The 18,281-nt window shown below is 42.1% G+C and overlaps 1 protein-coding gene across 1 annotated transcript in view; it reads left to right on the forward strand.

The window, feature by feature from the left end:
- Positions 1-9,898, forward strand: part of LOC147684525 (extracellular calcium-sensing receptor-like) — a 50,715-nt gene extending 40,817 nt beyond the window's left edge. The window contains exons 5-6 of the mRNA XM_086939686.1: positions 3,439-3,562; positions 8,979-9,898. Of these exons, the coding sequence (XP_086795812.1) occupies positions 3,439-3,562; positions 8,979-9,898 (1,044 nt within the window). The remainder of the gene's footprint in view (positions 1-3,438; positions 3,563-8,978) is intronic.
- The last annotated feature ends 8,383 nt before the right edge of the window (positions 9,899-18,281 follow it).

Consider the following 18,281-nt stretch of genomic DNA (forward strand, 5'->3'; position numbering starts at 1 on the left):
TCATACATTCACCCCAGTACAGAGATCTGGGCCTAAATCCATCGTTTTTTTGCACTCCACACCACCCCAGTTCAGACATGGCCATATGCAAATCAGTCTGACCCTGTGCCTCATGGGAACAGTCCAGCCGAACTGCCAAGCCATGCCTTCCCTGGACCGGAAACAAGCTTCCGAGGACCGGTTTCTGGCATTCCAGCCATCTTCAGCCCGGCTTGCTTGAATCCAGTGGTGTGTAGAGCATGGGGCTCATGTCTGAGCATACCCATCCCACTCGGGGTGACAATTGAAAAAACCACAGTTGATGGACAGAATGCAGAACAATGTCATAAGTTCACCCCAGTACAGAGATCTGGGCCTAAATCCATTGTTTGTTTGCACTCCACACCACCCCAGTTCAGACATGGCCATATGCAAATCAGTCTGACCCTGTGCCTCATGGGAACAGTCCAGCCCGAACTGCCAGGCCATGCCTTCCCTGGACCGGAAACAAGCTTCCAAGGACCGGTTTCTGGCATTCTGGGGCATGCACAGAGAATATATTGCTCAAACTTGCATTGGCCGCAATAGGATAAATCTCAGCAGCTAAAGTAGCTACAAAGTATCTTGCAAGGTTGCCGGAAGCATAACGAATGAGTCAGGCATATGCTGGCAGTATGGACCAGACATAAAGCAGTTAGGAGTGAGATCCTAACTGGTCCATGGGTACGCAGGAGAAATTTTGTAAGTATTATGAGAACTTATACCGTGAGGATCAGCAATCCAAGGACAGCCTAATTAGAGATTATTTAAGTGATATACAACAGGAGCAGTTCTCTGTAGAAGATGTTGAATTCTTAGATGTTCCGTTTTCAAAAGGACCCAATCTGGTTAAAACACTAAGTCAGGCACTAATGGGGGTGTGCCCCCCAGAGTCATGGGCTTGGGCCACCATTATTTTTTTGAAGAAGGGGAAGCCTTCAACTGAAGCTGGGTCTTATAGACCCAGAAAACGTATGAACAGCAATGCAAAGATAATTTCAAAGATATTTCCCTCCCTGCTAAACCTTGTTATGGGTAAGGTGATTTCCTTCTGCAGCATGGTTTTATATTGGGCAGAGGTAGCACTAACCACATATGCAGGGTGGTAACACTGTTTGATGCGGCTGCAATCACAGGAGACCCTATGGCGCTGATCCTGCATGATGCCAGAAAGGCATTTGATAGGGTCTCCTGGAACAACCTCTGGGCCAACCACGAGTGGTTCGGTATTGGTAAGGGTTTTAGCGATGCTATCTGGGTAATGTATCAGGCCCCTGTTGTCAGGCTTTGCCTTAAGCAGGGCCATACAGAACCACTTTTCATAAAAAGGGGGACAAGACAAGGCTGCCCCTGTTCCCCTCTTCTTTTTGCATGTTACAAAGATCTCCATATTCGGAAAATCGACGCCAATAGGGGCATTAAACCTATGTGTTTTCAAGAGTGCAATACCGAAAGGTTACGCTAATGATATTGCGTTAGTAACATCTGATCCTCAATTAGTGCATACGGAAATTGAGAAGAGAAAGAGGCCTGGATTTTTGGGAGGATTTCAGGGTATTCATTCAATCAGCAAAAAATGTGAATAGTCACAAATAGCTTGGTATATCTGGAGGACATCCGGGTGATGCAGTCATCAATTTATCTATGTATAAATATAACGTTAGAGCTGGATGAAATTGTGGAGCTAAATTTAGCCCCTGTCATTCAGAAAGGGAAGAAGGATTTTGATAGGATGAATGACTTCCTCAACCTCTTCGGGCTATACCATTGGAAATTGAAAGTCATTGGTTTAAGGGGATGGAAAACATTTTTAGCAGGATTATTTGGGCTTACGAGAAGATAATGAGAGCTCTGAGGTTTATGACACTTCCCAGGGAGAGAGGGGATGGACAGTTCCGGATCTAAGAATGTACCATTCGTACCACAGTGCTACAGTATATGTGTGGTCTTGTGAGAGGGAACTCTGAAGATTGATGGTGTAGGAGGGGGTCACCCGATACTTATGAGCTATTATTAGGAGATGAGGCCCAAAATTGGTCTTGAAATATAATGAGCCTTGCTATATAAGAGAGTTAGATTCAAAGTTCTGTCAGCCGCACTTCAGGTATGGGTGGCACTAAAGAGGAAAATAGGGCTCGGCAGGATGAACTTCTACTCTGAACCCAGTGCTTCCTGAAATTTTTCATGATATGGTTATGTCACGCAGGGAGGATTTGGTAATCCGGATGGGATTCAGTCATTTGAGGAAGTTCAAGGTAATTATGGGCTTGATAGAAAACACTTTTTTAAGTATTTGCAGAAATTGAGCTTTTTAGCTAAGAAGAAAGGGGGGCCGAAGGGATTTTGCAAAAACTCTATCATGGAGGTGGATAGGGATTATGAGGGATGTACTGCCAGTCACATATATGAGGGGCTAACCCAAATGATGCAGGACGACCTTGAAAAGCAAGTGGAGAAATGGAAACGCAAGCTAGGTACAGATTGTGGCAGTTTTTAGACTCTTTGGAACTATGGACGTCAATTCTATGCTCTGCCATGTAACAGTCACAACATTATAAAATTAATTTCTTGATGTATTACACCCCAGACAAAATAGCCCCGGGGGGGATCCAGCAGGAGTCAGCTGTCCTCGCTGCAGTAGCAGAACAAATACATATGTTCTCAACATGTCCCCTGCTAGAAACCCTGAAGAGGGATATGAACTGAAATGAAATACCAGCTTTTGTAAAGAACACAGCTACCTCCATAGAGGTGTTCCGGTACTGGGGGCTGTCAGGAAGATTTAGCGAGCCATTGCCCAGAGTCACAAGGTGCTGGGCTAACCTGCCACTGGTGTCGGGATCAAACTCTGAACCCCGTGGTCCGGAGTCAAGCACTCTGGCCGCTGCGCCAATCCTCTTTCATCAATTTTTTTAGGTCAATCCCTGAAAATAAAAGTAATCCTAACTCCAGAATTAATGCTGCTAAGGATCAGAAGTAATGGAACTATTGGACACATCAATCTTTTTTGTTTTTGGCCATTGCAGGGGTTAGAATCTGTATTTCTCTTGGCCTGGTTGGATCCACTCACCCCAATGTTTCAAAAATGGCTTGCACAGCCTTTATCTATCTTTAATCTAGAAAAAGGGGTGTATGAAAGGAAGGACCCGAGGGCTAGAATATTAGGTAGCTGCATTTGGCCCCGATGTATAGCTGTAAAAAGACTGGGCTGTATGCCACAATTGATTATTTAATTATGAATGTCTACAACGTGCACAGCTATGCCAACATAGGGAAAACTACAATGGGCCATGCAGAAAATACAGGACCGTCCTATAATGAGATCCAGAACAGTTTCAAGTCACACATATATTCCAATACAATGCTTAAAGATAGGAGAGCCTTGATTGGGAAATGCTTAACCATCTGTCATGATTCCAGATCCCTCAGTCAGTCTGCAGTGAAAGTTGTCATCCAGGATACCGGAAGTCTGCCATTACAGGACGTCCCAAGTGCTGCTTCTCCTGTGTGCCCTGTCCTGATGGGAGCATCACCAACCAAACAGGTGGGTTCACTAACGTCCTTAACCCTTTAAGTGCTGCCGTCGGCCAACGGTCGTCACGAGCACTACCTCCCCAGTGCTGCGCACGACCGTTGGCCGACAGGCCAGCATTCGTTATCCGAACGTTCAGCAATGGGCGCTGAACGTTCGACGCTCGGAAGGTGTTAAGTAAAGATATGTTATTCAGTGGACAGCTCCACCTCAGCAGACAAGGACCACTTGCACCTGTATTTCAGCCTAAATTGGTAAGAAGTGCCTCTCAGTGAAAGGAATGAAAATGGTCAGTGGGTATTTATGATCAAGTAGGCATCTAAGAGATACTCTAGGCAGGAAACAAGAGCAGTTGTGAAACTGTTCAATTGGATGGCATAATAACAACTAAATAGGAAACTTATAGGCTCACTGAAAAGTCACTTGATTATTCTTCATACATCTCAACTAATGTTAATAAATATTCTCCGAAACTTAGATAGAAAATTGTCACAAAATAAAGCACTTGAGCCCAGATTCTCAAAGGTTTAGCATTGGGTTAGCGTAACTTTTCCAACTCAAACCCAACACTAAACCTGTTTTGGGATTTACAAACCAACACAAATTGGTATTTGCATTGGTTTGTACATAACAGTAATGCAAAGCAGTGCGAAATGCTGATTTGTATTGCATCAAGGTGGTGATACATGGGTGGTACATGCGCGTTTCCATGCTACCATCCATGCTTTTTGATGCTAAAACCTATTGACTAACATTGGTGGAAAGGGTTTAGTGCCAAAAATAAACACAGCTGAAAAGCAGGGGTTAAACAAAGAAATATTTTCATTTCTCTGAGCATTTCCGACTTTGCAAGTGGAGAAGTGTGGCTCAGGGGTTAGAGGCGGCAGACCCGGAAGCTGAGATTGGCCCTGGACCAGGGTTCAATTGCCCGCCTCGGCGGGTCTTGGACTCAAAAATTCCACGGACTCGATAATTCTCGCTCCGGTGCCTTCTCGACTCACGGGTTCGCACTCTGCGACTCTGGGCAATAGCTTGCTTAATCTCTACAACGGCCCCTCGCGGCGGGATACCTGGCTTTCACCTTGTGGATACCCTACGGGGGTTATCTCACAAGGGGATACCAGGACGGGTTCCCTAAGCAAGAGCCGGGAAACCCACTGCGGGTACCTGTGCACTATACAAGCTCAAATGCATTTACATTTACATTTTCGGCACTGTAAAGCACACACACAAATTAAACTTGACTAGGCACAGTATTTTGTCCAGGAAGGGTACCCTACCTGTACAAAACCTATGCTAGACTCGGGCGCACACACTAGCACTTTGGCAATAAGCCGTGTGCCTGCAGAACAACAGCACAAATCAGCACTAACGCTAGGGAGAGGGTGAGGCGAGTGACATATCTCAGTGAATTTGGTGCTCTCCTGCTCTCTCCCTGTCACACAACACAGCCTAACCTCTTTGGGTGTGTGTTGCATTGTCTGAAGCTTTCAGAATCCAGGGCTTAGTTTCTGCACTTGACCCTTGTATTTTGGCATTATTCTACACCAAAAATCTTGCTACGTCTTAGGTTTCTTAGGAGAAGAAACCATCCTTTCTGACAAAGAATTATTCTCATTGTGGTTATAAAATCGCATTTAACATTCTAAGTGTAAGTGGGCCTTGTCCTGAAACAATCACTCATGCAGTCATTATGAGCTTTTTCTTTAGCACTCACATAATTATAGAGGTGCACGTCTAAGTCCCACAGGATGTGAGTGGGGCACTTAGAGACTATCAGGGTACCAGGCAGAGGTCACCATCAATGTCAAGTTTAAGTTCTCGTTGCTACTGGTTAGCTTCTATTTTCTAGGAAAAGTCCATATGCAGCTTGCTGTGTCCCCTTTGCCATACATGAGATCAACCCATTGATCCTTGAAGTCCACATCACTGTCCTGAGTACAAGGGCGAGCAGGTCAACTTCTTCAGGGCTCCTCTTAGGTGACAGGCAGAAGGTTCAGTCCTCTTCTGTTCTTCCATAGATTTAGGCAGAGTTCTGAGGAAATGCCTTGGATTTCAACAATTGTGCCTGGCGAAAGTTAGTGGATGAGAGTGACACTCCCCAACCAACCCGGAAAGAGTGCTGGGGCGAGCATGCCGACTTTTTCAGTAGTTTCTGTTTGCTTTAGCACAAGCAGATCCAAAATGCCATGTGCTATGGCAGTTGCAAGATGTGCAGATACTTCAGCAACATAAACCTGGACATCAAATCAATTTATCCAATGTCACTAGATAGTTCAGTTACAGACAAATATTTGCACAAGTCTTACATTTTTGCAACAAAAGAAAATATATATGAGTTACAGATTCAATCTGACAGAGAGCCACCCTGAAAAAAAAGCATGCACAAATATTTTACAAAAAGGCTTTCAATCACGCTGCACCTACAAAGGGAATATTGTAGGTGCAAGGGTTTGATGTCAGGAGAAACGGAGAGATGGTCCTTAAACATATAAAGAACATAACGTTTTGCACAAACAAGATATTAACATGTTATCATATCAAGAGACACTTATTATGGCCATGGATGAATTAAGGATGACGGTTGACAATGGTCGGTCAGCTGTGTTGATATTACTAGATCTATCAACTGTATTTGACACTGTCAGTCATCAAACACTAATCCTTAGATTGTAAGAGATGGAAGTGGAAGGCACTATTTTGGAGTACATTAAATCCTATCTATCAGGCAGATATCAAGAAATCTCACTCTCCACATTCAGCTCCAAGTTAAAGGAAACTAGACATGGAGTACCCCAGGGATCAGCTCTGAGTCGCATCCTCTTTAATGCATATTTACACCAACTCTTGACTTTGATAAACCCCATGACATTTCTGTTGTTAACTATGCAGACACCACACAGGTAATCCTGTTTCTGGATAACAACAACCAGAGCCACATTGAAGGACTGCATGCATGTTTAAAATAAATGATGAAATGGCTAAGGAGAAACTCACTGAAGTTTAATGAAAACAACACTGAACTCCTGTGTTGGCCCCCCTCTACCGTACCTTACTCCAGCATCATTTCTGGCCCTGGACTAGCTCTAACATTCTGGAGGCTGCTCAGGTGGTACAAAATCTGGGAGTAATGATGTATGAACACTTGTTTATGGAGAACCATATTAAAACATTGGCTGCTTAAGATGATCTTCTGCTGTGCTGAGCCATAATAGAACTGGGTGTGGTCATGACGAGCTCAGCTCGTCATTAGCACACAAGCACCGTGCCTCATGACGAGCTCAGCTCGTCATGAGCACGGAAGGGGTTAATCAAACATCAGCTACCTGTTTCGGTCTACTGAAGAATCTAAAGAAAATTGGTCCAATGCTACTACAGCCAGCCAGGAAGCGAGTGATACAAGGCACCATTTTAAGCTGATTATTGCAGTACCCTGCTAATGCCAGACTACCTAATCGAGAGACCAATGTAGGATACAAATTCTGGAAGCTAAGCTTACCCTGAATTATTCAATACATGATTCAGCTTCAAGGACATTGAGGGCTGTATCTTTAAGGCCTTATGTATAGTCAATAAAGTTGTCAACAGTTCAGGTGGTCCTTTGTTAATACAAAGAAAATTCATGCCTTATGAGCCTACATGGTGTTTAAGATCATCATTGGGTAACCTGGTATGTGTGCCAAGTTTCAGGAAAGTAAGGTCAGGTGGAAGGTCCTTTCGGGTCAAGGTGGCTCAGTTAAGGAACAAACTGGAAGCACCTTGTAGAGCCAAGGGAAATCAGTTCAGTTTTAGGAAGAGTCTAAAAACCTGTCTGTTTTCAATACAAGGGGCATAAGGATGTAATATCAATGATAACTGCTGTAAATTTAAGAGGTCTTGTTATGTTTCAGGCTATATGTCAGTGCCATGATATCTGAAAGGTGAATACTGCACATTATAAATGTTGATTAATAATAATTAATAATAATGTGAAAGAGAAGTTCTAATCATCAATAATGATCACATGCGCTCTAGCACAAATAACATGATCTAGAAACATGGCTGAGGTAGATAGGGTTACAAATCAATAAATAAGTTTCATATTTTCATACTCAGTTACATTTCAATCTTAGTGGCAATTCTCCCCAATGCAACCATATTCTTATTATCTGGTATAGATGCTACATGTGTAATTCTATCAAGGTTCTTGAAACTCAGCATTTTAATGTTGACCTTGATGGTTTAGTTTGCTCTGGATTACTTCCACACTATACTCACTGGCTAGCTGAAGTTGTCACGGATTTAACCAAAATATAACACCTCACACTTTAATGTACTGTTGTCGGGCTATTTCCCCAGATGTATTCAAAGGGAAAACAAAGCAATTTCAAAGCTGACAATTCAGGTATTCAGTTCTGGCCAGGACTCTGGGTCCTTCTTTTGCAACAGAAAGTTTGTGTTCCAAGCCTGCTTGAGTGCCTGGGTAGGCTGGTCAATCAGTCAAAGCCTAGCTCAGATGAATAGGTGTGATGGCATGAGCTTTGATAGTATACAACATATCTTCAAGATCAATAAATAATCATGAATGTTGCAATGTAAGTGAACAAATAGAACAAAGAAGATCAGAATCTTTCGGTCAGATCATGGCAAATCTCTAATCACTGTTTACGTTTTCTTACTATCAACAAACAAAAATCAACAAGGGCCAAATCACAATTTTGCCAAATGCATGGAATGAGGAAAACAAGCGAGGTGTTTAGGTCTGCTGGGATCTGAACAATGTATATAACTTAATGATAATTGCACATTGTTAATAGGAACATCTGGTACTGGTCAGTGCATTAATGCCAGTTCCCCAGGACTTGCGGCCTGTATTAGGTACCTGCTACTAGAGTGCTGAGAAGTCCCTTCAGGTAGACTCTACACATTAGCTTCACTGCTGAGAAAATTGCTTTCAAGAGTGATAAAAGCACCTTTATTGGGATTTAGACTGATTATTGTTCTCATGTAGGGCAACCCTACTTCTGCTATTCAGGTGAAGAAAATGGCAAAATCCTTCTGTTTCAAAATTCACCCCGGATTTTCACCGACCTCTACTTTTACTTCGAATCACGTGATCTGCAATTTGGGTGTCCCACTGGGATTAGGCCCACCTCTAAAATGTGGTATACCAAGAAACATCTAGAGGAACCTGAATGACAAAGAAAAAAAGGCAAATATTTTGTTACTTTTGTCTTTACAACTAATATTTAATCAAAAGCATTATAAAAGATTGTACCTGAAAGAAAGTACAACATTATAAAATGCACAGTTTGTACGAACAATAGACTTGTCTTTTCACATGGAAGTCGATTTTTCTGAAACAAAATGAGTGCAAATATATACTTCTTCATCTGAATATCTAATACATTATTTTAATTACAAATGTTGCCATCTGTTTTTATTTCAGATTCCTTAGACTGCATAAAATGCCCGATTGACCACTGGTCTAGCACAGAAAAAGACAGATGCATTGCAAAGAAAATTGACTTCTTGTCCTATAAGGACCCACTGGGATTCATCCTGGCTTTAATCTCAATTTTCCTGTTCTTTAATGCTGCTGGCATCTTGACTACTTTTATATCTTATCGGCACACTCCAGTTGTACGGGCTAACAACCTCCACCTCAGTTATATTCTTCTCTTTGCCCTCATGATGTGCTTCCTCTGTTCCTTGATTTTCATTGGCCAGCCAAGGAGAGGGACTTGCATGGTTCGCCAGGTTATCTTCAGCATATCCTTCTCACTTGCTATTTCCTGTGTAATGGCTAAAACAGTCATGGTCGTCATCGCCTTTAGGGCCACTAAGCCCAACAGCAAGTTAAGAAGGTGGATTGGCTCCAGATTCTCCTACATCAATGTTCTGGTCTGTACCTTCATAGAGGTTACTATTGGAGTCATCTGGTTGGGAACTTCACCAGGATTCCCAGAACTTACCAATAGTACGGACAACTGGAAGATTACTGCAGGATGTAATGAGGGCTCCATCCTGATGTTTTGCTGCATGTTGGTGTTCATGGGACTCTTGGCATGTGTAAGCTTTGGAATTGCTTTTTTAGCTCGAAATTTGCCAGACAGCTTCAATGAAGCCAAGTTCATCACCTTCAGCATGCTGGTATTTGTCAGTGTCTGGATTTCTTTCATCCCAGCTTATCTCAGCACAAAAGGAAAATACCTTGTTGCAGTTGAGATCTTTGCAATCTTGTCCTCTGGTGCTGGCCTCATGTACTGTATTTTTGCACCAAAGATTTACATTGTCTTTCTCAGACCAGAGAGGAATACCAAGGACTTTTTAGTAAAAAAAGCAACAACTTCCATGCGTACTGGATAAAAGGATTAATGGAAGAAACTGGAAAGTTTTCTTCTAGATTAAATTGCACAGACTAATTCAAAGCTTTCTGAGGATATGCAACCTATGATTTTTTCTTACCTAGACATGGCCAATGTACATAAATGTTTTCTCAACAGGTTTGTATGTAAAAATTGATGTACAATATGTATCATGCTTCAAGCTGTTCTCATTTATCTATTAAAATTCAACTAAGATAACCCTTTCCCGACTGGAAGCATTAGCTATTTAAATTTAACTCAAAGGATCTGAAAGGGGAACTCTTTTGACTTACTCTCTGACTGAGACAGAAACATGTGTGCATTTGCAGCTAAGCTGGTTTTCTGGATTAAGTAATGAGGACAAAATGCTGATGCTAGAGGCAGAGGGTTGTGTCTGGTTTGAATAGTTATACCCTGGGTCTCATTTACAATATTTTGGCATAAGGCAGCACCACAAGACCTACTGCTACAAAAGAAAAGGTCAGGAATGTGCTGCATCTATCAGATACGCCACATTCCTGCCCTTTTCCCCTAGGCTGGCGCGCAAATGGCTGTCATGTGCCAGAGCAGGGACCACTGCAACATGGTGCAGAGGTGTCTGCGCTTTATAGGTGTCTGTTTGTATGCAAGAAGGGACACGTTCCTGCACAAAAACAAACAATGGAGGAGATGTCATCTTATTATGTGTGCTGCTGAATAATGTTATTTCTCCTATGTGTGACTCCCCTACACCACCCCTGAAGATGCATAGGTTTTTGACACATTTTCAGGTTTTTGTAAATCTGGGAATGTGTCAAATGCCATGGTTGTTACAATTGTACGCCCATGGAGTGCCTATCTATCGCAGGGTGAGGCAAAGCAGCGAATTGTACTGCATTGCCTCAGTCCATATCTACATGGCCATGAAAATCCAAGCAGGGTAGCTTGCCTTATCACACATTTAACCTTTCATCAACAAACCTGAAGTAGGACCACCATTGACAGACCACCTCCAGGAATGTCATCCCCATCACAAAACATTCAAATTCTTCAGACTGGAACATGTTAAACCGCAGTCAAGACGGTAAAACCGCAAACTACACATGAGACGAAAAGAGAGCAAACTCATCATACGGATGGACACTGAAAATATGGGACTCAATAGGGATGCAGAAATGCACTATTGGTTGTGCAAATGACTTGTTCCTCAACATAGTCTACTTATGACATAGTTATGACTAACTTTACTGTATCTGTCTGTGTCTCTTTGTACCAATCTGCTGGCAGCTCTTCTCTTACCTGACCTCCTTGTCTTACTATCTTCTGTTTACTCCAATATATTTGCCCTTTTTCGTCCTAATACAGCCTTTTCAACCCACATCCCCATTCCTTATTTGATTACAGATTACTGTATTGTGTCCAATGTGGAAATCATTGGAGAGCTTTATGGTCTACCCATTACAAGGTAAATAATTGTACCACGTAACCTCAGATGACGATTCTCTACATCTACTGTTCTTTCATTAGTTAATTTGTTTATATCTCCTAGAATTGTACTTTGTTTTCTTGCATGTACCTCTTCTTCTTCTACTTTTTCCTCCTAAAACTGCTCCCAGCTAGGTTCCCCCACAATATTCTATCATAATTAGCGCCCGAGCCCTGACTACCCATCACCGTTACTTTTGATTTTTCTCACCTATCTGCTCTTACTTTACAAGACTGTTTTCAGTGTTACCCTGACTCAAGCCTTTATATGACCTTATTCTCCATTTGATTTTCTTTGTGCCTTGCTCGCTTACATGAGCTGAATTCCTTACTTTTTAATCGCATTTCTTTTATTGTTCGTATACAGCACCTTGTCTTATCACAACAATTTGCATTTTTCCTGTGACCTTTACTTCCACAAATTTTTGCAGTCATGTAACTTTTTTCAGATCGCACTGTTAGTTTCAGTATACTAAACTTTTTCCCGTTACTATCAGACTCTCGTTTTCCTATCATGATGCTCAGATATGCCTGCCGTCAGTACCGTTACATGCCTTCTGTGTCATGCTACCACAGTTGGCACTCAAGTTATCTAGAAATTCCCCATTACGGTTGGGCATACGGCTCCCTGCCGTTACGCTCTAGACACCTGCCATCAGTCATGTGACATGAGACTCGTGTCATGTAAACTAAGTTCACTTTCTAGCTGTCAGAATCCGCCGTGACTATCCGTTTTACAGCTCCCTGATGTCATGATCAGGAATGCCTTTCAACCTCCAAGAGTCTATTAACTATAAGTAGATACTCAAGAAGCGGGCACCTGAAATCTTTTGACCGCAGAGACCTTCTTGCTTCCATACATTCTTGTGGATGGTGCTTTTTGTTTATTTTGTAAGCAGCTCTTTCCTGTATACCTGTACCCTCTCCTCTTAATCACCTTGACTCCCCATCTCTCCCCCTTCCTGTCAGAGAATGTGCCAAGAATGTGCCAAGGTGCGAAACCCGGTTGCCAGGAAGCGAGGGTGAACATCGTATGGAAGGAATGGGGACGGTTTACGACTAATACTTATTGGACGCATTACATATTGCAGCGTATACCTCAATTACGCAATCACAACTACGTGTGGCAGAAAACTTAGCTAACTCAGCACTTTTCTTGAAGAAATTCTTGTATGAATCTGCGTCTGGTTCCTTCATTGTCTGGTGTTCTTTTGATGCTTTATTTACATAGTAGAAGAAAGTAGAAAGAGATCCCTGCGGGATGAAGGTGCACTCTATTATGATACTAGAACTTAAAAATCACATTTTACAACAAGGGTACTACACTACTAAAGTGTGTTGGCTTCACATAAAGATAAACTACCGAAACAAGACAGGGGTTCCCCTGCATGTAGTGTGCACTGTACCTCATGAACGTAAAGTTCACTTAACTTTATATACTTCTCAAAATCACTTGAAATAAAACTATCATTACACACAAAAACCTTAAATTGAACTTTTCAAATTTTTTGATATCATTTCATATGTCCTTTTTATCCATAACATTGATGTGTTCAATGTTCACATATCAATGTATAATACATTCCATTCCATAAATCCAATTAACAACATAATCCTATTAAATAATAAGTTGTAGCTATTTCATTATTTCACATGTATCACATTTTCAATTGAAACATATGTTGAAACTGGCCCAATGCATTTCGGAACGCACCGATTCCTTCTTCAGGGGAAGTGTTCTAATGGGTCTTGCTAGAAACACCAAGCGAATACCTATGCCACTGTTTTACAGCTGCTGTCCAATCGTATCTAAACTGGAAGTGAACCTGTAGGTAGTAACTTCAAAATCTGCTGTGGGCTGAGTCGTGTTCACAAACGTATCTTCACCTTACGAGCATCCGAATCCTCAACAAACTCGTGCCCCTAGATGATAACCCGATATCTTTAAGCCGCCTCTACGAGTCTCTCACAAGGTTGAAATATTCAACCCCTGTCTTGTTTCGGTTTTTATATAGGACACGTATATGAATGAATAAATGAATGAATGTATCGTTATTCGGTTTTTGAAATATATACAAAACCATAAAAGCAATTTCACAGATAAAAACAGATATATTCACTTTTAAAATAATTACAAATCATGAAAAAAGCATTGTCAAAAAGGAACATCGGGGATCCCTAACCGTTATACCTAAATCATAAAAATACTAGATTTATCTGGAACAAATTCATTAGCGCGGAAGGAAGTTCTCACAAGTTCATTTTATGTCTAAAAATACATTTCAAGAATTTGACTACATATTTAGAAGTCCATTCCGTTTCTAAGAACTGAAGACTTAACAGCGCTGGACGGCATCTTCTAATACCCAACAGTTTTAGCAGAGGTATCAACCAGATCTTTCGATGCCCATCACAAAATTTGCAGAAGAAAAAAGTGTGAATGGTTGCCTGCGCGGAAATCTAATCGCATGGGCAAGATGGTAAAACTGGGTCCCAACTATTTCTCACTCGGAAGGCAACCAATCGATGAAAGATATTTAGCCTAAACCTGGTCAGGAGCAATCTCTCAAATATAGTAAGATCGAAAGTTCGATACGGCTGGATTAAAAGAGTAGTTTGAACCGCCATAGAGTGTTGCACAGACGCTTTAGTTGCTTCCTTGGCGATTCGTAGTTCTTCTAGATGACTAAGGGACATTACTTTAAGTGTCTTCCTAGATATTTCCCGAACCGTACTTGGTACATTATAATGGTTCCCTAGTCCTAAATCATTCAAAAATTCTTTTATATATGACAACCATCTGATTTTATATGAATAATCCAGTGACATGCAGTCTGCAATTATTTGTTGTGTCAATAGGTTTTTTTTCCGACGACCAAATTCGGTGCCAGAGAAGAAGTGGTTGAATTTTCGCTAGATCAAACAGGTAGGGGATCCCCAATTCCATGTGGCATGAAAGCCTGGACACGCTCTTAGGTACCGCTAGTAAAAATCTTAAAAAAGTGTTCTCAACCATTTGCAGAGCGCTAATGTTTGTATGCACACTCCGGCCCCATACGTATATCTTTAACAATTCTACCGGTGGCTTCTTACCCAGCTTTTGGGAAACATTCATGAGAGCTGCAGTTGCTCTTAAAAGATGGAGTTTTCTAGCCTCGATCGCGGCTTTCCAATTTAATTTATGATCAATAATAATTCCCAAATAAGGGTATTGGTCAGGGGTTGCAAGTTTCTCTCTGTTAAGATAAATATCCTTTACCACTTTTTTTCCTGGTCCAGCTATCATTACATACGTTTTTTTATATTTATATGTAAGTCTAGCTTTCCCATAAAATCAGAATATCTATTCAATGCCTTCTGGAGTTCACGGGGGTACGCGCCAAAATTACGGCATCGTCCGCGTAGAGCAGAGCGGCGATCCGATGGTTTTTTACTTGTGGGAGATCCTGGGACCCCCTCAGCATGGCCGACTCCAGGCCGTTTGTATAGAGTATAAACAGAAAGGGGGCCAGGACACAACCTTGCCATACTCCCCGCTCCACTCCAAACGACGCAGTCAGCTCACCTTTTACCCCAAACCGCACCCTCGCAGAGGCATTAGAATGTAGTTCTCTTAGGAAATTCACCAGTGGTAAGTCAATCCCCATTGTTAGTAAAACGGACCAGAGTTTTGCATGGGAGATGAAGTCGAAAGCCGCGGACAGATCGACATATACCATGTAGAATCTGCCCGGCTTTGCGCAGACATATTTTCCCAATAACATGGATAAATTCAGGGCTTGTTTGATTGTTCCAAACCCCTCCCGAAATCAGAATTGGAGGTCCGAAAGCACCCTGCCATCGTCAGCCCACCGCTGGAGGTGCTCAAGGACAACTCTACCTACCACTTTGCCCAGCGAATCCAGCAGTGAAATCGGGCGATAGCAGGATACATCCTGGCAGTCACCCTTTTTAAAGATAGGGACCATAATGGATTTTTTCCAAGAGTTCAACAGGCCCACCTCTGTCACAGCCCTAAATAACCTTGTCAGCATTGGGGCCCACAGATCCAAGTTGCATTTAAATAGGTCTATGGGAACCCCATCAGGACCCGGGACCTTGCCATTTTTACTCGCTGATAGGGCATGGAGTACCTCATTGATGGTAAATTCCAATAATATCGGATAAGACACCGCAGTGAGGCTACTGGTGGAGACTAAATCATCGCCCATTGATACTGGGCCTTTCTGAAATATCTTTGTAAAATGGGCCACCCAAACTGATTCCTCAATAGCTACATCAAGAGTCGGGACATTTTTAAGATCGGCCAAGAAAGGAGATTTAATCACTGTCCAAAACACTGCACTATTTTTGTCCATGCAACTTTTATGTAGCTGGACCCATAAAGCCTGTTTCAATTCTGCCTTCCGCTCCTTTAATGCAGTGCTATAATCCTTTCTTAGATTTACTATTTCCAGTGAGACTCTATTGGTTTTTTGTAGTGCTACTTTTAATTTAGTGTGAGCCGCCGTACATCTGTGATTGAACCACCCTGCTTTCTTATGCTGACTATTTTTTCTCTTAGTCTTTAAAATTACCCCAAAATTGCTTAGAACTTCCTCGTTTGATGCTAATGGATCTAAGCATTCGACAATTGATGGATAAGCTACTTTTTTAACTTTTTCAGTTATCTCCAAGGGGTCTACCTTCTCCCATTTTAGAGAAAATCCATTAATCTTATCCAAGTGCAGAGCGTTCTGACTTAACGCGCTGGCTATTCTTTGCATAGTATGATGAGGGGTAAGACGGAGTTCTAGGCTAAGGGCACAATGGTCACTTAGGGTGTTAATTGATGGGGCAAAGCTCATTACACAATTGGCCAAGACGTTTGAAACTGGGATATAATCTATTGTGGTCTCGCACCCCTCCCCAAAAAAGTTGGGTCCAGCTGCTGGGATATAACATCCATTTTGGTAACAATTACAAGGTCCAAATCGGAGATTATTTCATTTAAATACTTTCCTGTAGTAGAGTGATTAAGTTGGACAATAGGTTCCTCGTTTTTGTCCACTACCCCGCAGAGATTACTGTTACTAAATTGGCAGGGGTGTTGATTAAGATCACCCCCCCCACATAATAGTTACCCCTGCACTACCTCCTGAACCCCGTGTCAAAGAGGATAGCTTATCTCGGAAACTATACAGAACCTTCTGCACCTCTCCTTCTGGTAAGTTGCTGTAAAAGTTAAGCAGGAGGATGGTGTCCCTGTTATTGAAAGAAAGGCTAAGTAACTGATAGTTTACATCCAGATCCACTACTGTTGTTTTTAGCCCCCCTATGGTATTGGCTATAAAAATGGTCAAACCTCCTTTCGCCCTGCCCGATGTCACAGCTAATGCGGGGGAAAAGTAGGTTTTGTATCCTACCAAATAGATTTCGGACGTGGACCATGTCTCCTGGAGACAGATTACGTTACGTTTCTGGAGAAAGTTCAAACCAATACCATCCACTAACTTAGAGCAAAGACCGGCTATATTCCAGAAAAGAAATGTTATTGGGGGTCGATCGTTAACTAAGGAGCTGCCCACTGGAGGGGTGGAATGGACTACCTGCCTGGGTTCAGCCATTCTAGGTTTTACCATATTTTTACTACTGATATTTAGAGGAACAGCTCCCAAGGACATTGAATCTACATTGCAGAATACCCCACTACCTCTCCCAGTTTCTGTGTAGCATGATTCGAACGTTAAGATAACACCACCAGCTGATTTATCTAGAATACCTGGTCTGCCTGATGTTAAAATTTCAGGAGTAGTGGACTGGGCACAGGTGAATTTAACCCCAATGGGCGGTTTTTGAAGTCAATCAACTCCTTCCAATCCAGAAAGCATCGAGTAATAATTAAAAGTGGGGACATTATAACCAAAACCTTCTGTAATGGGCCTATTAAAGACCATATGTCTTGGAGGGTGTGGTAGCAACGACTGGGGATAGAAATAACTTAGATTGTGTGTAGAAATTTCTTCCCTACCGCCATCGTTATACCAATCACCAATGTGTCTCACTGCTCTGTGATCCTTCAAATTAACAATTACATCATCCCCCCCTCTGTCCTTTGGGCGATTCCCCACCCAACCCAAACGTCTTACATTAAGGATTTCTCCATTGATATGTGCAGGTAAGGGTCTGTTGTTACTCAACCAAAATATTACTTTATTTTTTAATGCTCGATGGTCCTCTATTCTTCCCTCCGGGAGTGCCGGAACACCCGCCATTACTACAACAAAAGGTGCGGCCTCAGGTGGCAGATCTATTTTATTATGGATTGCTCTATGCCGCTTGTCGGGAAAAGTAGGGCCATTAGCCAATGATTTAGGGTTTTCCTGTTCCTGTATTTTGGCCAGCTTTTCAGCTTTTTCCCCCATTTTTATATTATTAGTGGGTTTAGCTGTAGCATGGGGGACCGGGATATTCTGGACTTGGGGAGGCGGTTGGTCCTTGTTAGGAGAATTAGGTGTTGGCCTCGGTCCTAATACAGTATTCTCACTAGAATTAAAAGAGCTAGAGGAAGCTAAGTTACTAAACAACTCTGTGTGCTTTACCATTTCCTTTCTATGGACCCCAGTTGCACGCCTATTCTCTTAACTCTCTTTGTTAAAGGCAGAAATTAATGCTTTAAACAGTTGATGCATAGCCACCATTAAATCCGTAACAGATAGGGACGGGGAGCTGTTGATCTTGGGCGCTCTTTGGAGCCTTTTTTCTAACGTCCCATGCGGGGCTTTGAGGTGTTTTAGAAATATTCAATGTTTTAGCACCTTTGCTACCCTTGCTAGCCCTCCCGCGCTTCCTCTTTTTTGGCGGGGACCTGGGGCTAAATGTGTAGTGGCCGTACTATCACGTATATAAATACGTTCACTTTTCTATGTACTTTTACCTTT

This window comes from Lissotriton vulgaris, chromosome 10 (assembly GCF_964263255.1).
Source record: "Lissotriton vulgaris chromosome 10, aLisVul1.2, whole genome shotgun sequence".
Classification (NCBI taxonomy): Eukaryota; Metazoa; Chordata; class Amphibia; order Caudata; family Salamandridae; genus Lissotriton; species Lissotriton vulgaris.